General features: G+C 40.2%; 1 protein-coding gene across 2 annotated transcripts; it reads right to left on the reverse strand.

Annotated features, from left to right (window-relative positions):
• Window positions 1-7,435: 7,435 nt before the first annotated feature.
• On the reverse strand, window positions 7,436-27,793 carry Morf4l1 (mortality factor 4 like 1). 2 transcript variants are annotated; one of them, XM_036193397.1, is made up of 13 exons: window positions 27,508-27,793; window positions 22,962-23,008; window positions 20,172-20,239; window positions 17,019-17,135; window positions 15,811-15,897; window positions 13,965-14,045; window positions 12,839-12,864; window positions 12,618-12,706; window positions 11,660-11,761; window positions 10,583-10,671; window positions 10,156-10,328; window positions 9,514-9,598; window positions 7,436-8,173 (listed from the first exon to the last, which is right to left on the reverse strand). In XM_036193397.1, exons 1-13 carry the CDS (start codon window positions 27,545-27,547, stop codon window positions 8,089-8,091), a joined length of 1,089 nt encoding a protein of 362 aa, XP_036049290.1. In that variant the 5' UTR covers window positions 27,548-27,793; the 3' UTR covers window positions 7,436-8,088. The 2 variants fall into 2 exon arrangements, with proteins under 2 accessions (XP_036049290.1, XP_036049291.1); XM_036193398.1 differs by lacking the exon at window positions 17,019-17,135.

The raw sequence follows: 27,793 nt of genomic DNA on the forward strand, positions 1-27,793 counted from the left end.
GGCTACATATTTAATTCTAGGCCAGCCTAGGGTTTTGGATGGTGAGTAGAAAGGTTAGTGAGGGAAAGAGAGGAATGAAGCAGGGTAGGAAGGGAGAAAGAATATAACCATAATTGTTTTTTAAAAAAAATTTAAAAAGGGTTGGGGATTTAGCTCAGTGGTAGCACTAAGGCCCTGGGTTCAGTCCTCAGCTCCAGAAAAAAATTTAAAAAAAAAAAAAAAATCAAGTAGTCTCAGGTGATTCTGCCTCAACAAAACAATGGTTGAAACTGCTGCTCTAAAAGCAGGCAACTCCACCCCCAAGAGGTGACTCATGTGAATTACAAGTAGTCCACTGAATGAGAGCAGCAGCTTTCTTCAGCCTGGGTCATCGCCCTTCAGTCCAGGGCACAGAAAATGAGGACTAGAATCAACAGCTGATGCAGGCAGCAAGCTGGAAGGAAGACCTTTCTTCCAGGTCTTCAAGGTTCCCTCTAATGACCCTGGATAGCAGACAAATTCAGAGCTGTTGGGGTGTGTGTGGTGTGTGCACACTAGTGCGCCAGTGAGAGTGTGTAGGTTATGGTTGGCACCAATGCCTTTCTTTACCTGCTCACAGAGGACCGATTAAAGCCCAGCCCCAGGATCTTCATAATTAACCCAGTCATCCCCCTCCTGAGGATGCTCATCCCAAACACTCCTCCACACGTATTTTATCACCAGGCCACAGTTCACACCTCACCCTGGAGTCCACCAAGATACATCTATCCTTCATACAAATGAAGACTTGCCAGGTACTCACTATGGACACCTGAAACCCCAGAACCCTGGAGGCTGAAGCAGGAAGGTAAGAGCTAGAGGCCAGCCTGGACTACACAGACAGAAAAGATAACAAAAAAACCCTAGAAGAACGTAGGTAGGAGGGGGATTCGGAAGGCATCAGCTGGTGAAGTCCAGATGTCTAGAATTGGTCACAAGGGCAAAGCCGTCATTTCTTCTCTGGTTCCGTATCTCAACTCATCTGCGCCCAGCCAACACCTCAGCTAGTGTGATGTTCGCTTTGACTTTCCTTCAGAGCGACATCAAATATCATTCCTAGTGCTGAGGCTATGTATGGTTCAGTGGTGAAGCACTTAACCAACCATGCAAAAGGCCCTAGACTGAATCCTCAGAACCAGGGGGAGAAAAGATAAGTTTGGTACAATGGCAGAAGCCTCTAATTCCAGCACTCAGGAGGCGGGGTGGGAGAATCAGTTCAAGGGCAATCTCTTCTATACAGAGTTTGAGGCCCACTTGGGTTACATGAGATCCTGTCTCAGGTAACAAAAAAATCATTCCTGGGGTTAAAGAGATGACTCAAAGTTTAAGAGCACTAGCTGCTGGGATTCAATTCGCAGCACCCACAGGGCAGCTCACAAATGTCTGTAGCCTCAGTCCCAGAAGAGCCAATGTCCTTTTTTGGCCTTTGTGGGCACGAGGCTCACACATGATACAGACATACATGCAGGCAAACACCTATACACATAAAATAACTTGAATTTTTAAATCCTTTTTAAAGGTACCTGACTAGCCATTGGGGCTTAGTTTTTATGTCAACCCTTTGCCTCACAGGTAACCACAGAACTGCTCAGCTGAACCTGCAAGTCCTGAGAAAGTCGTTCTTGGGTATTTGTTAGGAGATTGCACCAAGGGCCTCAAGCCTGCTAGCCGAGTGCATAACCACTGCAGCTAAGATGCTTTTATATACTTACATTTGCCTGCCTTCTTTCAATTTTCTATTGTTTTCTTCAAACAGACATATTGCTAAGCACCTGTGGCTGACCTCAACTTGTGGTAGCTGTTTACCAACCTACAAGGTCCTTTCAATCTCTGTATTTTAGAATTGTCCCTTACAACAGCATATACCCGGAGCTAGACTGATGGCTAAACAGTTAACACTTGCTGTTCTCCCAGAAGACCTGAGTTTGATTCCAGCACCCATAGAAGGGTGCTAACAACTGCCCATTACTCTAGGGAATAAGCCCTTAGAAATTTAAAGCTTACTTTTCATTTTTATTGGTGCTAGGGGTTGAAACCAGGGCCTTACACATGCTAAGTACACACTACCACTGAGAAACAGATGCCCCCAGCCCCAAGATTGTCCCCCAACTTTGGAGCTGAGGATCGAACCCAGGGCCTTATGCTTGCTAGGCTAGTGCTCTACCACTGAGCTAAATCCCCAACGCCCCAAGATTCTTCTTTAATAAATGGTTACTCCCAGAATGCTGTTAATGTAATTATGACCAAAAACTTGAGGTGTATATTTCAATTTAAAGGTTACAGTTGGTCTAGGGAAGCCCAGCGCAGGACAAGAGCTTGAAGCAGAGGCCATAGAGGAACACTTAATGGCTTGTTTAGCCTCCTTTGGTTACCCAGGGGTACAATGGGTGGGGCCCTTCAAGATCATTCATTTACAAGAAAATGTCTAAACATGTCCACAGGCCGGTCTGATGGAATCAACTGAGGTTCCCTCTTCCCAGGTGACTCCATAGTTTGTGCCACTGAATAATAAATTTTATGTAACACCATTATTAGGAAGCTTATTTTATAAAATCAATAAGTCTGTTAACTTACTCATAATTTTAGCTGTGCCTCAATAATTCATGCGTCTTGGGGCGGGGAAAAATAATTCATGCGTCTTTCACCTTCCATATACTGTTCTTCTTCCCTGGTTTATATTTGCTGATTTTCTGACTTTTTTTTTTCATTTTAGTGTTTTCAGAGTTGAAGGCTGCAATTTTGTTGCAGTTTATTTAAATAGCATTAAATTTGGGTGTACCACACTGTGCTTTTTTTCTTGACACGGCGGAAGTGGTATAACTTCATCTAGGTCTTAAGTCCATTTTGTTTCTTCCTCACTTTCAATTATTTTTCTCCTTTAAATATCATCTTTCACTCCAAACAGTGAGACAAACCTTTATTGGCCTGAGAGGTTGACATCTGCAACCCCAAGCTCAGTATGAAGGTGCAGGACAACAGTGTAGGGTGGTTGGGTTTGTGTGTCGGGGGCTGGGGCACAAGCTGCGTGGCTGGTCCAGAAACTGCTATTTGAGTAAAAAGCAGTTTTCTGCCAAGCTAAGTCAAACTACCTCTGTGGTGACCTTGGGGCTCCAGGGTGGATGTTTACTTCCTTATGGGGTTCCATCGGCAGCAGACTTGGGGCCGTTTGGGGGTAGGGGGCTTCTTTATTTCAAACCTTTTACATAAAAACAGTAGAGAATATCATTTTCTGTCTTGCCCTTTAAATATCTTAAGAGACTTTGTGATATCCCATTATGTAGATTGAAGGCAGATGAATTTTCATCCAGATTTATCTTCCTTTTCTGTACACACACACACATATATATGCCAAAAGTTACTTCCTCTTACATCTCTTGGTATTCTGTAGTGTAAGCTCTTTCAGTTTTGCTTATGTGTGTGTATGCTGTGGAATAATCCTTCTGTACATTGTGTAAATTATACTGTGATTGGTTTAATAAAGAAGCTGACTGGCCAATAGCTGGACAGGATAAGGTTAAGCCAGAAAACCAGACTAAGGACACCGGGAAGTCGCCATCAAGACACAGAGGAAACAGGAGATGCAAGATTAAAGAGAAGTAATGCCATGTGGCAGAATGTAGATTACTATAAAGGGGTTAAGTTGTAAGAGCTAGTTAATAATAAGCCTGAGCTACAGACCAAGCATTTATAATTAGTATCAAGTCTCCATGTCAGTTATTCAGGGACTGGTAGGCAGAAAGAAAAGTCTGCCCATGTATAGCCCCTGTTGAGTACTACATTTCATATACTGTGTTGTTTGTTCTTTCAATGTGTTTTGTTCATTCAACATATGAAAGCAAACTCAAGAGGGGGAAAAAACACCCAAACAAACCAAAACACTGGCTGAAACAACAGGTGATGGAGGAGACACTGTATTGAACTTTAGAAATTGCATGTTAATATTGGTAGGCACTGGAGGCTGAAGAGATAACTCAGTGGTTAAGAGCACTGGCTGCTCCTCCAGATGACCTTGGCTCAATCCCCAGCACCCACACAGGCAGTTTACAACCGTCTATAACTCCAGTTCTAGGGGATCTGACACTCACACACATGCAAGCAAAACACCAATGTACGTGTACACGTGTACACACACACACACACACACACACACACACACACACACACACACACACACACACAAAACCAGTGGGCCTAGTGACTCACTCCTATTACAAGGTTCAGTTAATCAGAAGGCAGAGGTCAGGAGTTTAACACCAGCCTGGTCTACACAACAAATTCCAGGCCAATGGAGTTGGAGGAGGGGCTGCTGAACATGGGTATGGTGGAGCATGGAACATGCCTGTAATCCCGGCACTTGGGAGGCTAAGGCAAATGAATCATGAATTCCAGTCCAGCCTGGGCTATCAGATGAGATGCTAATGGACCATAACCTAACTTAGCTTTCACTCCCACAAATCAAGTAAGAACTAAAGGAAAGTCAATAGTTTTAAAGGGAGTGGCATCAGTTTTAACCTAGAAGACAAATATAAACATCATGACAGACATCGAAGAGGAAGAAAGAAAATGGGTTTGATAATTCACAACTGTCAATGAATCAATGTTGTATGGATGATACTGAAAACTCAGCTTTGCCACTTAGCTGAACGTACACTGACAAGTTAACCTCTGTTGTCTTGATCTCCTGATTTAAATCTACAAGGCAAAAATTCTAGTGGTTGGGGCTGGAGAGAAGGCTCAGCAGTTAAAAGTATTGACTACTCTTCCAGAGGGCCCAGGTTCAGCATCCACATGGCAGCTCACAGCTGTGTAACTTTCCTGGCCCCTATGGAAATGAGGCACAGAGGCACATAGCGCACAAAAATTTATGCAGGCCAAATACCCATGGATTTTTAAAAACTGTTATGGTTATATCAATAAACAAAACACCAGAAGACATGTACACTGTGTAAGACTGCAGTTATGATCACAAAGATCAAAAATTAAATGAAGAGAGCTAACATGAGCAAAGTATACTAATTCTGAGAAAATTTTAAAACCTAAAATAATCACCAATCTTAATAGGACAAAGTACGTTATTTGTGAGCAAGGTACCATCGTGTTCATGGATGCCACAAACAGGTTAAATAACCCACTTTCTTAATTTTTTTTATTGCTCCCAGGAGCATCACTAAAGGCTACAACTTGATTTCTCCACAAACATGTTTCTTCATTGTTGTGGCAAATCCCTGGTTTATTCCAGCTCAAATATCAAAGCATACAGTTCACCAAGGCAGGGGAAGCAGCAGGTACTTGTGGTACAATCTGTTTACATATTGGCAAGTAGCGTGTACAGCATGAGGGAACCAGTTCACTCAAAAGGGCCTACTTCTTCCAGACAGGCCCCTTACCTAAGCAGTGCTACCAGATAGAGACCAAGTGTTTAAAAAATGAGCTTATGGGGGCTGTTTCAGTCAAGCCATAACTCATGTATAGCAAGCTTTTTCATCTTGGACAGGGTTTCCTCTATAGGCTGGTCTCAAGTGACCCGCCTACTGTAGTCTACGCAGCAGCAGATACCAGATCAATAAATCTCAAATGCCAAAACTGCACCTAAATACAGCCATTTTGCAGCTTACCAGCTTCTTGGGGTTTTTTCCCCCTTGTGTTTTGAGTCTAGGAGTTAACTCTTGCTTCTACTTTGCTAAGGCCAGGCCTTTGTTCCTGCAGCTAGATAGCCTATAAGCTTCCAAACCAGTCTCATTCTCCTGTCTCTATCTTGACCTTCTCTCTATAGAAGATGTTAGGAAGAGATTTCTTATGCTCTAAGGATCCAATCTGGGTCACTGGACTTCCATGGCTAGCATTGCCACCTTTCCAGCTCTATCTAACCATTAAACATGCTTTGTAAACAATGATTAAGACAGCAATGGGCCAGGCAGTGGGAGGCACATTAATCCCAGCACTGAGGAGGAAGAGGCAGGTAAATATGAGTTTGAGGCCAGCACTATCTACAGAGAGAGTTCCAGAGCATCCAGGGCTACACAGAGAAACCCTGTCTTGAAAAACAAACAAAAGGTCTTACTTTACTGTGCTATGTTAGACCAGGACGGCCCAGAACGTTGAGTTGCTCCTTCGACTTCCAAGCACTGGGGGTTACAGGTGTTGATTATCATACCTGGCTATTACTTTTAACATAGTAAAATAAAACAAAAAAGGCTTTTCTGAACCCATGTGAAGGTGGAAGGGGTGAACACTCTTGTGTTATCTGTCCTCTGGCATCCACATGTGCAATGTTGCAAGCTCTCCCTGCCTCACACAAATCCTACTGTTACTGAAAAATAATACTCTACATACAGGCATTGGAATACAGGGGGGAAAAACACCAAAAAAAAAAAAAAAAAACCCAGAAAAAAACCCCACCACCCTTACCGTCTTGCATGGACCAAATAAAGTTGATTTTGTAGTGCCCTGGAATGCCCAAATTGGGTAACTGCGCCCTGCTTGCTGACCTTGAACAGATGTCCTCCCTATGCTGATTCCCTGCAGGTTTCCACACTCCGGACCGCTCACCCGCTTACCGGGGGGGTTCTTTGTGCATCCTGCATTTAGTGTAAACAGCTTAGATCCAAGAATGTAGAACATTCAGTAGCGAACTTCTGCCCTCCAGGGGTTCTTCCACTGTGCTGTACGCCTGTATTTAAGGTTTCCTCCCTTCTTCAATAAACGGCATTCAGCATCCTTTGGCATGAATGACTCCCTGTCTTTTGTCTCGATCCACAGCCCTTCACTCAGACATGGTGAATGGGTGGTGGTAGCACGGGCGCTACCCTAACAGATTTATTCTCCACTTTCTGCTAGAGATTGAACCCAAGACCTCAATAGGTAATCAAGAATGAACTATCATCTCCCACCCCACAAACAAATCTTCAAACATCTAATCAAATACAGTTCAAAGGATCATAAATCCACACTGCTTCCCTACTTACTCTCAGTCTTATCCCTGTACTCCTCTAGATCTTGCCATCTGAACCCTTCCCAGTATTCTGTACCTATGTCCAACTCACTTTGGCACCTCTATTAAAGGTGACATTATTGCCCTGTGCAAGTATCCTAATGCCGAACTGCAGATTTTATGCTGACTTTTAGCTCATTTCTCATTAAAAAAACAAAAAAAACCTCCTTAACCACTTAAGAAATCGATTTTCACAAAGCTAAAAATGCCCCCACTACTCAAAATTTCCAAGAATCTAAGTAAAGGAGGGCACTACTATCATGACCTTAGCTAAGACTCAAGATAACCAATTTCTACAACCAATAGTTTGCTTCACATCCAAGTAAGCTTTTCATTCCATAAAGATCAATCAGGAAATTAAACAGCTGAGCAATCAGTATCTCATCACAATGTGCCAGGGTTTTGATAACACGGCCACACAATCTCTTGAAATTTAAAGAAAAATTTATTGAAGATCTGAAAAACAATTCCTACAAGATTGACTTTTCCATAAAACTGTAGCTACACGATGCATTGCGTCTATCATGTTAAAACGTGCATTAGACACAAATACAAAAACCATGAAACAAGCCACCATTTCTTTAACAATTAAGCAAAGATAAAATGCCTAAGGAACAACATGGATGACTTGCAAAGGATGGGCTCTTTAAGCACCATTAAAAAAAAAAAAAAGAGCACAGATGGATGAGTGTTCAGTTATATACACTGAAGTGAACCTTTGGCACTAGGAATCAGAGCATTTTGTCATAGAGCATTACACATATTATAAAAGTGCGTAGTGTCAAAGGAACAGAACCACCAGCATTCAGAAGCAGCTTTGTCAACTAGGCAATAAAACACTCTACAGCATGTCTCTCTGTTGTCCATCACTGAATACACTGGTAGAAACTTTGAAATGAAAAAAGAAAGAGAAAAGGAGCAGGCACTCCTTTTATTTTCTCTGTTTAAAATCAAACAGAAAACAAACATCAATTCTGTTATACACTAACGGTCTTCAGAGTACATCATTTGTACAAGAGAAGGACTAAGAACCAAACTGTTTACAGAGATCCAAGCACGAGTGAGAGAGCGTACACCCCTCACACGGCTTTCCGATGGTACTCAGGAGGCGCCACTTCATAATCACTGGCACTGAACAAAGTTGCAGAATTCTTTGCCAGGTACCTAAAAAATAAATGTTAACTCATTGTGATAATGTTAAAAGTTACATTCAATACATAGATCACTGCCTCTTTGAAAAATATTACAATCCAAACCAGTAAGGTAACAAAGATGCATTAGTACCAAGTTACTCTCTTCTAAACGAGGAACAACCTAAGGGAATTTGCAAACAGCTATCCTATTATATAGCAGTACTACCCTAAAATACTCATTTTCTTTAGCTTTTTAAATACTGTTTAATCCCATACAAGGAAGTCTACACATTCCAAGTCCAAACTGAAATAAAGGGATGTAAATAGTGCATTTCTGTATTATCAAAGAAATTGGAGTCCAGAGAAAATATTTACCACTGTTAGCAAAAGGACTATAAATAACTCCAATCCTTTAACCACAAAACCAAGTCCAAGAAGTAATCCACATTAACTATGATCCATATTCTAAAAATTCCAGTCTTTTTCAAATTGAAATGTTTCTCTCCAAATAAGAATCAGAACACCACCTGCCACTATATCTGATTTCTTCTCCAATTCAGTGTTAAATAGTATCCTTGTGAGGATATTTAGAGCAACCTATCATTTTCAAAAGCCGCTTGACTTTAAATTCTCCCCTATTATAAAAAAGTCATCCAGGGGGGCTGGAAGGATGGCAAATGGTTAAGAGCACTAACTGTTCTTCCAGAGGACCCAGGTTCAATTCCCAGAACCCACATGACAGCTCACAACTGTCTGTAACTCCAGATCTGACACCCTCACACACACATATGCAGGCAGAACACCAGTGCACACATAAATAATAAATAAATTTAAGCTAGAGCTGCCTCTTCCCAATTCTTCAATCTTTGAAAACTCAACTAATTTGACAAAAAAAAAAAAAAAAGTGTATTCCTAACTTGTATCTGTATTATATCATTTGGCATTATTTTTGAAACAGGTCTCAGCATAGCTCAGTCTGACCTCAAACTTAAAAGATCCTCTACCTCAGTTTTGACATCAGCCAAACTTAGACATTATTGCTATTTCCAAGTTCTTTTTTTTTAATTTACTCCCTTACCTGTTTACCTTTCTACTCTCTAATACACGTGACTGTATATCTACAAAATTAACCTATGGTGTTTTCACTGTCTTAAAGCTTGGAGATTTTATCACTATCATTTCCCATGTATCACCTACATGATTACTCTCCCATCATCTGTGCGATTCCCATATGTGCTATTTATACTGTTCTAGTGCCTCATTGACACCTGTACAAATATACTACTTATTTTAGTAATTATGTTAATCTATCCTTTCATACATTAATTTTAAGTAATATTCCCAATTGCTTATGATTCTAATTAAACTTACTTGAGGAAATCATGTAGATAGTTCAGTAATAAAGCAAGGCTTTTCTCATCTAGAGGTGTATAGGCCAACATTGCTCCAATTCGCACTATTTAACAAAAGAATTCAGTTAAAAGTTACATCCAAAGGCAGCATTATAACCATACATGTTAACTATGTAAGAAGTAAATGAGCTGTCAGATTCCATAAAACTAAATGACTTTATGTATATTCATAGGTGCATGTGTATGTGTCGTGTAAGCTAAGGACAACTTTGAATGTGTCTTTCCTCAAGTGCCATCTACTGGACCAGGGTTCACAACTAGCCAGGGAAGCCTGTAAGAACTCAAGATGCCACATCTACATCCCCAGCACTAGATCAAAGTATCCACCACTATACCCAGCTTTTTTATGTGGGTTTGGGAGGGAGGCCCTCTCAGTTGGATTTTATGGACTGATCCCCAGTCTTGTTAATGATTTTTCAAAATTCTTTTTCAAAGAGATTCTGCCATTAAAACCTTTTAAATAAAATTTTAAAGAAATTTAAAGTCGTTTTGAATAGTTATTTTACCTCTCAGTCATTTAAGAAAGATAAAAAAAATCAATTATTAAAGACTCAAAAAAAGGGAGAAAAGAGAAAACCATGTTTCTTAAAAGTCTTATTACCAAATAATCTCAGTAAATGTGGTGCTCCATACACCTGGGACATGGGTGCATCAGGGTGATCTGCAAGAATTTCAGCATACTGTGGTCTCTCAAATTTGTAGAGTAGCTGAGTGCCCAGCATTACATTGAAGTATTCCTTTATCCCTGCTACAACCTCATTAACAGCATACTCTCTGATAAAAGAACAAAAACATTGCTTTCAAAATATGTAAAGGTTAAGGAACTACAGCTAAGGCATTTTTTTTTACAAGTAAAATCAACTTCAAATTTATGTAATAAAGGATTTGGAAAACTACTGTCAAAATAAGAAGGTATTTATGCTTTTAAAAAGCAGAACCTATAATGGCTGTGTTAAGTACCTACAACACAGCTTCAATGATACCTAAAATAGTACTTAATTTGGGTATACTCAAATAAGTATTCTTACTTATTATCAGTATTTCCTCGAGATTTCTTATAATTTGCATAATCCTCCAAAATGGAATCCACATTCTTCTTGGCAGGAAGATAAAAAAGCTAGAAAAAAAGTAAAATAATGTTTATAAAGAAAAATTACATCCATTCCCACAAGGTGAAGCACAGAAAGAGAAAGGTGCTCAAGATCACAAATACTATGCAGGGAGATAAACTTGCATAATCCAACCAAATAACCATGCAAATTCCAACTATGCTATGAACCCCAAAATCACATGAACCCTTAGCAATCACTATTATTCAAATCTCCATCACGACCACTACACCTGTCATTTGTCAATTTAAATAGTTTGGAGTTCCTAAATCTGGATTTAGGTAACCCCACTCTTTGTGACATTGAAGTTTTTCTGGATTCCTATATTCTTACATCATGAAAGCACTTTAAGATTTTGAACTTTCAGTGGGGAAGAAAGAAGCACCCTAAGACTAAGCAAGTAAACAAACAAGACTCAGAAAGCTGACACTGTTGTGTCAAAAGCTGTTGGCATCCGTTCTACCTTAAATGGTTAATTTGTCTACATCTCCTTAGGGGGAAAATTATACAATATCCTGCAAATAATAAACCCCTGAAGGACCTTATTTACATTCAGGATCAATTGCAGATAATGTTATATGCTTTCTACTACTATATTCCTATCAGTACATGTATAAATGCTGTATTGTCAGCAATATCAAGACAGAAAATGCATGTTTCTCCATTAGTTTTTTTAAAGCAACTTCCAACTTTCTTAATCATAATAAACTAATAAAAATTTAAGGAACTGGAGAGATGATGGTTCAGCAATTAAGAGCATGAGAGGATCTAGGTTCAATTCCCAGCACCCCACATGGTTCCAGGAGATCCAATGCCCTGTCTGGCCTCCACAGGCACTGTATACATGCAGACATACATATCCATAATATCCATATCCAGACAAAAAAATCCATAAAATTAAAAAATTATATCAAAGTATTTCAGCCATAAAACTTCAAGTCTTTTTTCTTCTCACCAAATACCAAATAACTACAATTTCTGTCATTTTCAAGTTACCTGCTTTTGTCTGGTAATCAAGTCCCAGTCATCCACAAGCCATGGTTTCAGCTCCTCAGGAATCTTTACTTTAACTTCAACTCTGTTCATGAATGTTTCTTCCTAGATAGAAAAAGGAAAGTTTTTGCAAACTTTTCTTGCTTAACAGTAACTTCTCTCTTGAAGGTTAAGAGAGACACCGATGGGTTGGGGATTTAGCTCAGTGGTAGAGCGCTTGCCTAGCAAGCACAAGGCCCTGGGTTCGATCCTCACCTCAAAAAAAAAAAAAAAAAAAAAAAAAAAAAAAAAAAGAGAGAGAGACACCAACTATACACTAATTCCTTGAAGTAGTCACTCATAAAGGAGGAATTGCCATTGAAAAAACCAATACATGAAAATCACACAGCCAGCAGAAAGGAATAGTCTTGTGTAACAGTGGCCCTTCCTGCATTTTCCTCTTCTGAAAAATGGAATATCCTGAATTGATACAACTTAACAGCATCTTCACATTTGCTGTTGATACCCAAAGGATTACCCCAAACATGGCTTTCTTCTGCTGCCTCCTCCCTGAAACATAGTCTTACAATGCAGTTCTGGCTATCCTGGAACTCACTACATAGACCTGGCTGGCCTCAAATACGTAAATAAAATGGCCTCTAACACAAAGATCTGCCTGTCTCTGCCTCCTGAGGGCTGGGATTAAAGGCATGCACCACCATGCACAACTAACATGGCTATCTTTAAATATACTTTTTTTTCCTGAGTTACTTCTAGACCAAGACCTGCCTATGTACTTTGGTAGCATACGTTACTACCCAAATACTTCAAAATCTAAGGCAATGAGGCTCTAAAATCCCAAGGATAGCTAAAGCCACACAACAAGATCCTGTCTCAAACAGTGGGAGGGAAGAGTAGGGAAGTAAAGGAGAAAGATCATCTGGTTTTTTTAGATTAGCCTGCCAAGGGCAGGGGAACTCACATTTTCAACTGTAGGGTCTACCCGGGCTCTTTTCTTCCTAGGAGGCTGAGGTGTCTCACTGGTACTGCCACCATCTCCATTTCCAGGTGCTATAAAATGTGTATGGGAGGTGGAGGTGTTATTGGTTAACTAAAATTCTTCATGGTAGATAGTGCCTTGATTTTTGTTTTCATTTTCCCCATTACAGATGAATAGATCAATTTTAAGAAGTTCATACTTACTTTTCTGCTTGTTCTTTTTTGTCTTCCTGAAAAGAAAAGCAAAAATTACTCCTAGAAAAACTGTTCCAACTCTTATGATAAATAAATTCAGAGAAAGATGGCCCAACAAAATTTTCAATGACTATATTTTAAGTTTGCTCCCCAAAATAATTATCTTGATTTTAGACTAAAAAAATTATTGAGACAAGGTCTTACTATATAGCTCTGGCTGTCTTGGAACTCACTATGTAGACCAGGTTAACCTCAAACTCAGAGATCCACCTGGCCTCTGTGGGAAACTGTACTTTGAAACACACACACATACACATCAGTTTAAAAATTATAAAAAAATAACGACAAAGGCTGGGTGTGGTGCTGCACATCTTTAACCCCAACATTGAGGAAGCAGAGGCAGGCAGATCTCGAGTGTGAAGCTTGTCTTTAAAAAAATAAAAAAATAAACCTTGTCTCAAAAAACAAAAACAAAAAAAAATCTGGCCAACCTTAAATTTTCCTCTACTTCATAAGGTTGAAGTTTATAGTAGGAAAGACAGTATTTCCAAGTTCCATTAAACTTTACTTGCACATGCATGCCAATGATTCACAGGAACCAAAAGAAACCAGTTCTTATACTCGACTTTATACACATAACCTTTTAGAGATGAGTACATAACTTTCATACTATGGGCTGGTTGCCAAGAAGCCTTACAATCCAGAGTTTACAAGTTATACTTTTTCCCCCTCATTCTCATTTTATGAATTTTTAGCACTACTGAAAGTAATCTTTGCCAAAATAATTATCTCAAAACTTTTGAGTACCTGACAATTCAATAGTACCTTTCTAAGAGAAAACCTGTATGTGTATACACATGTAACTTCAAACAGGAGGGCTGGAAAAGCAATTATTGCCACTGAATGGCACACTAATTTAATGTTGCATATATTTTAGTGCAAGGGAAGAAGCTAAGGAAAATCAAGTAGCTAATGTGCATTTTAAATTACTTTAACAACCTGATATCTGAGAAATGAAAATTTCACTAATACTTTTAAAAGCTTCCATTAGAAACAAAATGGGTATCATGATCAAAAGAAAATTCAAATTACACTTATAAAGCAGTATGCAATATTTAAACAAGGAACATCTTACACTTCAACGTTTTTCTGCTGCAGACCAGATGTCTTCTTTCCTGGAGCAGCTCCTCTCATCTTGCCCTCTGCATATTGTTCCCTTCAAAAACAATGTCAGCAAGTCATACTCATATGAGAAACAGCAAATTGTGCCTGCTTGACTCCATAGAGAATTTATATTTAAACTGAAGTTCCCAGCCAGGCATAGTAATGGCACACACCTTTAATCCCAGCACTTTGGAGAAGTGGGTGGGTCCCTGTGAGGTCAAGGCCAGCAAGGGCTTGCTTGTACAGTGAGACCCTGACTCAGAAAAATTTAAAAAGCTTATCTGTTAGTATCAGTGGACTTCCAGAATGTTCCAAAATACACACACACACACACACACACACACACACACACCTGAAATTGGGGCTGGAGAGATGGCTCAGAGATTAAAGAGCAATGGCTGATCTTCCAGACGACCTGGGCTCAATTCTCAACACCCACATCGCAGCTCACAACCATCTATAACTCCAATTCCAAGGGACTGAGCACTCTCACACAGACAGATATACATGTAGGCAAAACACCAATGCACCTAAGTAATAATTTTTTAAAAAACAGTGCCCTGGCTGCTCTTGCTGAAGTCCTGAATTAAATTCCCACATGGCTGCTCATAACCATATTACTGCAGCCCCAGGGGATCTTATGCCCTCTTCTGACATGCATACATGCAGATGAAACATCCACATACATAAAATACAAAAGACCTGAAAATTTTCTCCTTAGAATTAGGAAAAAGAATTAAAGTTCTGCTTCTATCTAAGAAAAAAATGCTTTTTTGGTTTTGAAAATTGAGGTCCCTAGCTGGGTGTGGTGGTGGCACACACCTTTAATCCCAGTACTTGGGAGGCAGAGGCAGAGGCAGGCAGATGTCTATCTGTGAGCTGGAGGCCAACTTGGTCTACAGAGCTAGTTTCTTATCTAGAAAACCAAACCAAAGCAAACAACAACAAAAATATTGAGGTCTCCAACCCTATATATATAAGCACTGAGAGACAGAAGATTTATGGACATAAGGCCTGGAGAGATGGCTTAGAGGTTTAGAGTACTTCTTGCTCTTGCAGAAGACCTGGGTTTCATTCTCAGCACCCACATGGTGGCCTACAACCTTCCATAACTCTGGGGATCTGACTACTCTTCTTCTGGCCTTCTCAAACATCAGGCACATATGTGGTACCCATACATTATACACGTGTGTATGTATGTATGTATACATACATACAAGGCAAAACACTCATACATATAAATAAAACCAAAAATAACATTTAAAGATCTACAGATATCAAAAGATTCAAGACACTAAGCACAGAGCTAGAAGGCTAGCCCAAGAGCTAAGAGGTAGGTGTTACCAAGCCCACTGACCTGAGTTTTCAATACCTGGGCCCACAATCTCGTCATGGCACACACAGTCCCAATGTTTTCTTTTAATTTGACTCCACATTAAATACTTTAGCTGTAAAATTAAAATGTAGTAACTACCCTATAGGTAATTTTTCTGGGTCCTTTTCCTCTCGACATCATAGATGAATACTAGTGGGAATCTCTTCTTTTTTCTTTCCCCATCAGTTAACTATGCCTTCCACAGCACCAGAAGAGGCTAAACAAGGTATTAATGAGTTTGCACCCATAATTTCCTACACTGTTTTTCTACCAAGTTCTAAAGACAGACTCAGAAGTGACAGGATATTTCTTTTACCCAGAAAATATGTAGTTACTTGAAACACAGGAACAAGTATCAATCATTTTATCAAAAGTAGAGGGATCCTCTTTAGTTTATTCTGTGTCCAAAATTTTCAAAATGCATTTCTCAAAACAAACTTACTGATTGGCCTTTTGAAGCTCTCGCTGTTTCTGCAAATTGGTGTCCACATATTTGAGTACTCTGCTTTCGGGAACCCATTCATCCCAACTGAAAAGACAAGTTAAAACAGCACTGAAATACATTTCTAATATAGTTTAGGCTCTCTTCCAATTAATTTTTAAAGAGCTAAACGGTAAAACTCTGAAATTCCCTTGATATAACGTGTTTTAATTTTGTTCTTTTAACATCTATTTGTGTGTGTGTGTGTGTGTGTGTGTGTGTGTGTACACAAGTGCATGTTATAGAATGTGTGGAGGTCAGAAAACAACTTTTAGGAGCCGATTCTTTCACAGTGTAGGTCCTGGAGCTCCAACTTGGAGCTCCAGCTTTCACCCTTGGAAGAAAGTACTTTAACCCACTGAACCATCTTGTCAACCCTAGTTTTTGGTTTTTTTTTTTTTAAAGACATTTTAAAATGAATTCCAAGTTGGCCTTGAATGAGTGGTAACCCTCCTTCCTCAGTATCCCAAATTCTATAATTACAGGCACATAAAAACCATGCCCAGCTTTTTCTGAAATGATTTGGTAAGCTGGCAATGCAAATCCATTCTCAAAAGAAAAAAATCTAAGCCAAGTGTTTTAATAAGAAGCAGCATTCCAAATATAAATCATGTATGTAGATTAATTCAAATCATTTTTAAATGGCCTAAGAATAATTTAAGAGTCTCTAAGCCATTAGCTTTTCAGAATTACAGTACTATCTTAAGTTACACAGCTCACACATGCTACAAGTGCATCAGGAACACAGGTCTTCAATACTCACCACCTAGATGACTAGACTAAATTTGTACATTAAAGGCTTACAGTGTTGTTCACTTTCATCTAATCCAAGTAAGCATCCCAATTCCAAAGGTGATTAGAGGCTTTCTAAAAACTCAGGTATCTGGTTTCTCACAAAACAAGCTTTTTGCTGATGTGTATGGAAAAACAAAACTTTCTTGTGGAATGTTGAACTTTTAAAGCAAACTAATTTTTGAACAAAATTAAGTCTTTTCTCCTGCTGATGGAGCTCCATTAGTGACACAATCAGGTGTATTCTTGAGGCAATCTTTTACTTAATGATTTCCCACCTCTGACCTCGTATAGAGTATAGCCAAAAGGAAAAGTAGTAAATAAAAAAACATTCCTCAACATGATTTCCTAAAGAAAACTTTAAAACATGCATTTACCTAGAGGTCAGGAGGGGGTGGTGTACTGAGGGAGCTCCTTCAGGAACAGGAAAAAGGGCTACAATATCCTCACGTGTCTTCAAAGATTTTTCAGAGCGCCTGGGCCTCACAGCACTTCTGATACAGACAGCACAGTACAAAGTAGTCTCAGTAACTATGTGCAGAATTGAGCTTAAGCTTTATCAAGACTCATTTACAAATGGAATAGTTAATGTCTGTGTGAACAAATTCCAGGAAGATTTTTGAAAATTTAGATCTTAGTATCTACTGTGATTTTGATGGTGTATTTAGAGTAATGGCTAAAGAAAAAATCCAGTGTGAAATTGGAATTTTGCTGTACCATGTATTCAGAAGGTGTCCTTCATCAGAACATAGTGGTGCACACCTTTAATCCCAGCACTCTGGAGGTAGAAGCAGATAGATCTGAGTTCCAGGCTAGCCTGGTCTACATACCAAGCTCCAGACCAGCCAGGGCTACATATTAAGACCATGTCTCTAAGTAAATAAATAAAAGTTTCCTAGAATAGGACCTTTGGGGGGGGGGGGTGTACTAGAGATTGAGCCAGGGCTCTATGCATGCTGGGCAAGAAAGAGCTCTACCACTAAAACTACACCCCTATCCATAAAGCCCCTTTAAAAAAGTCCATATCCCTAGTCTCATAACATTAAAAGGGGTGAACTTTTAACTGCTTTAAAACCTTAGAAATTCTCTCCCCCCTCAGACGCAAACCACATCTGAACAAGCTCTCTGACCAACCAATTACCAAGGCACTCTGAGAGCTTATTAGCAAAAGAGCTGAAAATTCTCACTGAAACTGAGGAAAAACAAAATGGACAACTATCTTTGTTCTAAGGAATCTCTCTACTAGACTAATAACTGAGGGCCACTCGAATTTTTAAGTATAGATCAAGCATGTAACTTTCATTATTTTCCAAAGCAGTTGTGACTAATCCTCAAAGTCAAATCCACAGGCAAAATTGAATACACACATAATATACTTGACAGGCATTAAAAAAAACACTCTTCTCAAATGGTTTTAAGTTTCTCTACAGCTGGATGTGGTTGTACAAACAAGCCTGTAATCTCAGCACTCCGATTACTGCAAGTTCCAGGACAGGCAAAACTACAAAGGAAGACCCAGTTTCAAAAGAGAAGAAAAATCATTTCCAAATACTTCCTAAAGACTACAATGGCACGTTTAACAAGTCAACTATAAAGACACCTATGATATTTTCCTCACTACACTGCAGACAGTCATAAAAACCTGTAATTTCTGCTACCACCACCAAACCCCCTATTTTCCCAAGAGAACAAGACTTTTAAAAAAAAACTACCACTTATTTCTGTCATGAACTACAATTCAACAATGGGAAAACTACTTTAAAAAAAAAGTACAACCAAAAAAAAAGTATAACCAGAAAACTAGAGGCTTTAGTTTTCATAAAAACCATTTCATATGGCAATCTACATAAATAGCTCCCTAACATACAAATATTGATTGACCTATACACATCCCTGTATTTTACACAAAATGCCTAATATACAAGAAAACTGAAGCATAAAAGTGTATTTTAAATTAAAATGTACAAGGGAAGGGTAAGTAGGCCCACTCCATGAATGGGTTTTGTGTTTTCCTTTCATAGTTTATGTGGACTTTTAACTTTCTCATCCCAAATATGCATAAAGAAAATATTCTACTTCCTGTAGGAAAGCATCTGTTATATATTTTATCTGGATATTAGCAAAATATCAACCTCATAAACTAAAGATGGAATTCAGTTTTCAGTTCTTTTTTTAGTATAAATACTCTAGAAACCACAACAAAAGTCTTTTTTCCTGAATATTTCAATCAACCTAAAAAATATCGAAATTTAGTTATTTACTTTTAAGACAGGGTCTCACTATGTAGTTCTGACTGGCCTGAAGAGATCAGCCTGCCTCTGCCTGAATGCTAACATTAAAAAAATGTACCAGCACACCTAGCTCCCTATTTCTTAATACAAGACTTGGATAATTCTGAAATACTGACAGTACCTACTGATCATTATTAGAAATACTTTATTCACAAGTTATCAGAATATGCTTTAATATATTTTGAATTGTGGCCTTTCTACAATTATATTAATGGAATAAGTTAAAAGTTTGATATTTCTCATCTAAAAGCATTTACCTATTTGTAACAAATAAACTGAATTAACTGGTTGGGCTTTCAGATAAAGAACTATATAAGGTGAGACACAAATTATGGGCCCAGTAAACTTAACAGAAGAAAACTTTTCCTCTACCCATCACAACAGTTGGCATTGTTCCCATGTAAGGAAGTACTAAACACTGGGTAAAGTGAGACAAAGCATTAAGCATTACAAGATATCAGAAAGTAATTCCTGAAATGGCTAATTCTTTGCAATGCCATCCCTGAAGTGCAAAAGATCAATAACAAAAAGGATTTAAAACTTCCAATAAGTTTGATATGATGGCAAAGGCCTTTAATCCCAAAGGCAGGTGGATCTCTATGAGTTCCAGGCCAGCCTGCTCTACAAACCAAGTTCCAAGACAGCTAAGGCTACACAGAGAAACCGTCTCAAAAAACAAAAATCTCCTAATAAAAATAATAAACCACTCAATTACAGACACCAAAGGCCAAAATAATTTATGTTTGGGTCTCAAAGAGAACACTACTCCTGAGAAAGCTCCAATAACCACTAGAAAATTAAATTCTGTAAATGAGAATTTTCTATACTGAGCTACATGAAACTACTTTCTGTTAACATGTTTCAAAACTTCATCAAATGGATTTATAAACCGTCAATTCTAAAACATTTTTCTCTGTTCTCCTTTTCTATAATTAGTTTTGAGTTTAACTGCTTGAATAAGAAAGATTAAGTCATTTGGTTTGCCTCAGGCCAAAAACATTCAGGCTATCTTAAACATATGCCATAAAAAAGTATGCTGACTCACTCATAATTCAACCAGGATAGCTGGTCAAGTATAACCACTGAGCACTACAAAATAATACAAGAAATATTCCCAAAAATCAAGTACATATAAAATGGCTGAGTTCTCCCTAATGTAGCTGCACCATACTAACAATGGCTCACCCTTGCTCCGATAGGTAACAGTAGACAAAATGCTTTTAAAGATCTAATACTCACTTTTTATTCCAACCACTGTAATGGATAAAGTATTTCACTTGTTTGTCCTTTATGGCAACCTTTACGCACTGAAATAGAAAAAGAAAGTCTTTGGTTTTACACATAATCTTATCAAATTTGCATCCTAACGACAGATTTGTTCTTTCTAAATAAAGAATTAAATCCTGGCAGAATTATTTAGTACTGTAAAACTTTAATTAGAGCACTTTTAAGGACAGAGTTGTTGGTCAGTTTGATTTTATAATCTTAGTGCTGAGAATACTTTTCTATACAAAGTTACAAAACCACAATTTAGAAATGAACACGAAGCTGACAAACGGCATAAAAAGAGGTCACTATAAATCAACAGTCTAGATCTGCTACCCAAGGTCAGGAAATGAAAGCTATTCTTATGGTTTTTCAAACTCTAGCTAAGAACTACATTTATTTCAAAAATACAATCTGTTTATGAACTACAGTATGCTTTAAAAGCATTCTTAAAAGTAGCCAAACAAAACAAATTACTGGAGAAAAGTCACTGTGACAGTCATGATTATCTGACTTTAGATTTAAGGGTGTTCACTATAGACCAAACAAACAGTGGTTTATTCCTATCACTATTTAAAAATTTTTTCACCAGAATATTTTGCTGCTAGAGAAAAAACAGCCAGTTGCCATACAACAAACATCGAAAAACATACAAGATTATCAAGGGACTCACAGTTATAAACAAACACCTATACATTCAAAACATGAGCAGTGAACATTTTTAGTCAGAACTGTCTGGCACTATATGTTCAAAGTATTTTCATACAAAGATAAAGCTAGATATTAACCAGAAATCACTTTTAAGCATTATTTATATAGTGTGTATGAGAGTGTGTGTCTGTGTTGCTACACTTTTATTGGTTTTCTGTACTGGGGACTGAACCAGGGCCTCACTTGTGGAAAGCACTTTACCACTAAGCGTTCCCTGCCTTGTTTACTACTTTGTTGAGACAGGGTCTCACTAAGGCCATCCTTGAACCCTGTATTCCAAGTAATCTTTCTGTCTCAGCCTCCCAAGAAGCCTGGTTCATAGGCTTGTGCCATTCAGTTTACATGTGTGGGCTGGGGAGGGTAGCACTGAGATTGAGCTCAGGGCCTCAATCATGGTAGGCAAATATTCTATCATGCAACTAACTAGCCAGCAGCCTTTGTGTTCAATTCTTAAATGCCTGCCCAGCCAGGCACACCTTTAATTCTAGCACTGAGAAGGTTAGAGGCAGTCCCATCTCTGTGAGTTCAAGACCACTCTTGGTCTAAATAGTGAGTTTCAGGCCAGCTAGGGCTACAAAGTAAAGTAAGCATCTGTCTCAAAAGTAATGTTCATACACAAAAAAAAAAAAAAAAAAAAAAAACCCACAAAAACAAAAACAAACAAGAAACAAAACCTTGTAATCCCAGTCCTCAACAAGCAGTCAGAATAAGATTTGGAGTCTAGACTAGCTATGGACTGAAGTTAAGGACAATAGAGCTCTATAGCAAGATCCTGTCTCAAAGTAAAAGGCTAGGGATATAGCTTACTGGTAGAGCACTTCTCCAGCAAACAAAAGGCCCCAGTTTTGAGCCCCAGCAGTGTCAAAAAGGATGGGTCAAATTTTAACTTTCTGTGCTGGAGTGGGTGTAGCTCAGTAACAAAGAACATGGCTAGGGTGTTAAAATCCCTGGGTCCAGCACCAGAAAGATATCTCAACCTCAATTCCTCCAAAAGTCATTAGAAATAAAATAGCAAAAATAACTTTGGACTATCAAATACAATGTCCAGGGCATGGGGATGTAACTGCAGTGGTAACAGCTCTCAAGTATATGCAAAGCCTCAGGTTTAACCCTGAGCACTGCAAACATTTTTAATTAAATAAAAGTAAATGTATTTTACTTTTACTTTTATCTCTGGCTATTTTTTTCTTTTGGTTTTTTGAGACAAGAGTTTCTGTGTGTAGCCCTAGCTGTCCTGGAACTCAGATCCACATGCCTCTGCCTACTGAGTGCTAGGATTAATGGCACCACCACTAGGCATCTAAATTTAAAGTGAATTTTTATATAACAGAAGCACATGATAAAACCGGAAAAAAAGTGCCTTGTTCACTCAGGATTCAAACTTTACCATTCAAATTAACAAACAGAAGTTAAATGTATAATGACAACCAGAGCATGGTAGTTCACATTTGTGTGACCACAGCATAAAAGGGTGAGGCAGGAGGCTTGCTGTGTGAAAACTCAAGTCTCAAAACCACCAGACAAACACAGAGCCAGGCGGATCTCTGTGAGTTTGAGGCCAGCCTGGGCTACCAAGTGAGTTCCAGGAAAAGGTGCAAAGCTACACAGGGAAACCCTGTCTCAAAAAACCAAAAACCAAAAAACAAAACAAAAAAAAAAAAAATTATTTGGGGTTGGGGATTTAGCTCAGTGGTAGAGCGCTTGCCTAGCAAGCACAAGGCCCTGGGTTAGATCCCCAGCTCAAAAAAAAAAAAAAAAAAAAAAGAAATGCTATTTGTTACAACCAACAGAACTTCATCTATCACTTCAATGCTATTTCCTCCAACAGGCTTTTTTTACTGAGTGAGTTTAGAAAGGCAGGAGAGTAGCAATATCTGAACTTTCTCCATCCACCACAAAGCAAGCAACAACAAACCCAAAATGAGATGGGAAGATATATGAAACAAATGGAATCTTTACATATCCAGTAAGAAAATATTATAACTTGATATTAAAAAGTCAAATCTAGCCAACATTTTTGGCTACCTTCTGAAAAGAAAGTAGGTTCCATACCTTTGCTTCATAGAGAAGAGGCCCATGGAAGCACAGCACTCGCTCGCCTGTAAAAGAGGGGGGAAGGGCCAAGTTAATCCTGAGTCCTTTGTCATATAGAAAGATGTGACTCCAAGAGCCACTGCACTTGATTATAATAGTCTCAGCAAAACTAGGAATAATAATGGGTAAGACTATACGTGAACACTTCAGAACAAACTTTACCACATCCTTAGTATCCAAGGTTAACAAAGGCTAACTTGAATTTCTACTTATTTAAATAATCTAATCTACTATAGTTACCCATGGGATAATGTTTGGCTAGTTCACATATTCTAATCTGGAAACAATTTTTAAAATGTTCTTCTCCAAGTTTAGTCTTTCTAAGTTTAGTCACTTGACTGATCTCTGCTTCCTTTTACTGAGTACTACACATCAAGTTTTCTGATCGAGGGGCTGGAGACGTGTCTTAGCAGATATGAGCACTCTGCTCTTCCAAAGGACCCACATGGAAGTTCACAGCTGTCTAAAACTACAGTTCCAGGGGATCTGGCACCTTCACCCAGAAATACATGCAGGCAAAACACCAATGCACATTAAAAATAAACCTTTAGAAATAAAAAATTAGTTCTGATCGGATACATGAATTTTTTAAAAAGTTATCCAACCTATGTCTGTTTATTCTTCATTATTCCAGAAGCTAGGCTATTTGAATGAACAACAGACAGAACAATCCTTACCCTGGGAACTTACACCCAATGTTGACTCTACCACTGGCACTTGAAAATCCAAATAAAATCTGGCTAGAGTTAAAACTTAATACATCTGTGCTTATCAAATCAATTGGGCGGGTGATTTCTGGACTCTGACTCCATGATGATGGTGGAAGTTTATCCACACATTTTCAGTCCACTTGCTTTTAACACACTGCCAGGAGACTGATGTACCCAATAGGGTCATTATCTAATAGTCCTATGCTAAAAAAAAAAATACTACATTAGAAATATATATATATTATGGGCCTGGCATGGTGGCACACACCATTAATCCCAGCACTCTTTTGAGTTCAAAGCCAATGCTACATGATGAGACCTTCTCTCTCTCAAATGTGGCCTTTAAAACGTCTATTTGCTGAATCTGTTGTGCCAGCATTTCATATTAATAAAGGACACATAGGTAAGCAATATTTGTATCATTTTTCTACACTTATATTGTACTTTTCTTCCCATTAAGTGGCAAAGAGAGCCAGCCAGTTACTTGGGAGGGTTTACAGAAAGAGGAGGATCCAAACAGCAGAAACAAGTGTGGAAAAGTGTAGTAATATACACATACGTAGTTAGATACCCATGGAACATAGAATGAACATGTGAAAGTAGAAGGGAAACATGCTGATCCTGTCCACCTCCTGGGATTTCAGGCTTACTACCATATCTAATGAGCCAAAGGCTTTGTGCAGGCCATGGGAGCACTCTTCCAACTGAGCTACATACATCCTTAGCATCTAGAGTGCTTTCTGAAGCTATTATTACTTCTGAGCTTCAGCAGAAACCTCTATCATTAGACTTCCAGAATAAGATCCAGTAACCTTAACGTCAAGGTTCTCCATAAAATCTTGTACACACACTTTTAATCAGGAGGCAGAGGCAGGCCAATCTCAGTAAATTCGAGGCCTCCAGAGTTCTAGGAAAGGCTCCAAAGCTACACAGAGAAATCGTCTCAAAAAAAAAAAAAAAAAAAAAAAAAAAAAAAAAACCACAAAATTGGCTGCTTCAGCTTAAAACAACTACACTAAGGCTCTTTGAATTCTAATATTTTATATATATGTAAGGCCTTTTGAATCTGAAAAATACATATAATGCAGCTAGCTGATGTAAATCATGCTAGCAAATGAAGTGGACAGAAAAATTAAGGAAAGAACAAATTACAACAGCACAGTTCTCCACCCTTAGATCTCTAGTCTCAAACTACAGCAATCTTGCCATGGACTGTCTCCTTACTAGCTTGTAATTATTTACAACAATTCCCCCGGGGGGGGGCTGGAGAGATGGCTCAGAGGTTAACAGCACTGACTGCTCTTCCAGAGGTCCTGAGTTCAATTCCCAGCAACCACATGGTGGCTCACAACCATCTGTAATGTGATCTGGTGCCCTCTTCTGGCCTGTAAGCATGCATGTAGGCAGAACACTGTATACATAATAATAAATCAAAAAACAAAACACAACAAAACAAAACAAAAAAAAACAATCCCCCAGGGGACTGAGAAATTGTTCCATTCCCAGCACCCACACAGAAGCTCACAACTCCAGTTCCTGGGAATCCAATGCCTTCTGAGAGCACCAGGACCATATACAGGTACACATACATACAAGTAGGCAACACACCCATACATATAAAATGCACACCCTCCCCCACACAAAAATGGATATTCACCGCCACCTTTCACTATCACAATTCTACCCAAGATTTCAAAATAATCCCATCAACACTATTTTTCCTTTCCAGATGCTCTCTGTGCTTTTATTATTTATTGTGGGGGAGGGGAGTAGGTACCCGCATAAAGACACTATACTTATGTAGAGGTGTGAAGAAAATTTGTGGGAGACAAGTTCTCTACCTCCACCGTGGGCCCAGGAATCAGAGTCAGGGTGGGGACAGAACTTCCTATATGGTCTTTTATACAGAATTTTTAAGAGATGGCTATGTATTTTAGCTTGCATTTTTTGGGTTTGTTTTGGTTTTGAGAGAGGGTCGTCTCATGTAGCCCTTGGCTGGTCATCCTCCTGCCTTTGCTTCTCTAATGCTGGAATTTTAGGCGTGTGTCACACCCAGCTACACCTAGAAACCGCAGCTGAAAAGGAATGGCAAGGGCAGGACTTTACAAAGCTTGCATAACCCTAGCCTTTCTTCCTACTCTTCTCCAATTACACCAACGCCCTCTTTCTGGTTTGCCTTTATTCATCTCCTTGCTTTGTCAACTTCTCTTTTATCCCTGGCTGTCTTGGAACTAAGTAAACCAGGGAAACCTCAAACTCAGAGATGCAAGCTCGGGTCCTCCAGCCCCTCAAAACTATGTTATCACATTCTATAATATTAAGAGAACTTACAAGGTACCAAAATAAGATTCAGCTGTTGCACTCTGAAGACTGAAGCAGAATCAATATACTAGCCAGGCCTACATACCAAAACTTGCCTCAAAAACAACAAACTTTCTCTTAACAACACCTAGCAAAATAACGAGGGGCCACAATTTCTCGAACTGGGAGAAAAGTATTAAAGCCCGCATCAAAATACCCCCGAATGCCGTTCAGTATAGTTAAGTTTGGGGCTTATGTTTTTGTTTTTGTTTTTTAAGTCTAGCACCTTAATGGCTAAACCACCCTAAACAAGTTGGGCAGGCGTCCGGACTCGGCATGTACGTAACAAGCACAGACGGCCATGGCAATAAACGGTTTAAAGCGTTCGTTCCTGCTTATGCTTAGTTCTCCTTCCTTTAGCGTAACTATTGAACCACCTCGACAACTGAGTTACGAGAACTGAGTAACTGCTTTCCACTGAAGGTACCGTTAAACAGCACCGCTGTTCTCATCAAAGCCAGTTAATTAAACACTAGCTTTCAAATCGCCATTAATCGAATACTACGGCAACCAGTCCAGCAACTTCTGTATGCAAAAATGACGACGAGTCCAAGGACCTCTAAACAGGAACTCCCAGAGGTGGGAACACAAACTCTTCTCCCGAGCAACCGCCCTGCAGGGCACAGGCAGCCCAGGGGCAGGATTCTGGCGCTCCGCTGCACAGGCAGCAAAAGGATGCCTTCAGGCTGCAACAGCAGGCCCTGGAACTCGCGCGGGCGGCTCTCGGGTTTTTCGGTCCCCACCCATCCCTCGGAGGCAAAAGGAGGCGTCCGTCTGCGAGGAGTCCGGGTGCCAGGGGGCGCTCGCAGAGATCTGGCCCGCAGCCGCCGCGAGCCGCGAGACGCCGGCAGCCATGATGGCGCGGCCATCTTGGCGCGGCCATCTTACAACGCACTTCTCCCGCCGCGGGGGCGCCCGGGCCGCTCCGGGTCCTCCAGCAGCTGGGACTCCACCGAACGCTGCGCCCGCCCCAGTGGGTCCAAGCAGCCTCGAACCTCCGGCCCACAGTCGCCCACGCGGCCCGGGGCAGGGCGTCGGCGCGGGGATGGAGGGGGCTGCCGCTGCTCCCCTCCCCCACGCCACATCACTTCCTAACCGTCGCCATCGCTCCCGCCGGCCGCCTCCCTACAATAGGCTTTCCCCGCTCTCAGAAAAACAAAATAAGCACCGGGGCTTTGCCACACGCGCGGGGCCCCCTCGGCCCGGCCTGTGCCGGAGGCACGCTTTCGCGCCACCAAGCCCTGTCATCTGGCAGATGACGCGCCGACACTGCCCTCCGCAATGCGCCTTTCCCCCCAGCCTCACAAAGCGCTGGCTGCACTTGCCCCAGGCCGCGAGCCGCGCCGACCCCGACCCCCAAACCTCGACCGCCCGGAGTCAGCCTCCCTCCCCCGCGCCGTTAGGTGCTTTTTCCCCCAAAGCTGCACACTCACCCTCCTGGAATTTGGGCTTCGGGTCCTGCTTGGGCGCCATTTATAAGTGATTCGCCGCCTCCTCCTTCTCCCACCACCCCCGACTACCGCCCCCTACTCTCTACCCCACCCAACTTAGCGTCAGAAGCGCCGTCGGGAACAGCCAGCTCTACATCCTGGGCGCGATTTGCCAGCGCCGTCTGACCTCACAGCGCCGCGACCCCAACAGCCGCCGCCTCAGCCAACGGCTGCCCGCCGCGCACGCAAGCCTGCGCCCGTGCCGCCCCCGAGGCACGCCGGGATTGGT

Source organism: Onychomys torridus, chromosome 7 (genome assembly GCF_903995425.1).
Source record: "Onychomys torridus chromosome 7, mOncTor1.1, whole genome shotgun sequence".
Classification (NCBI taxonomy): Eukaryota; Metazoa; Chordata; class Mammalia; order Rodentia; family Cricetidae; genus Onychomys; species Onychomys torridus.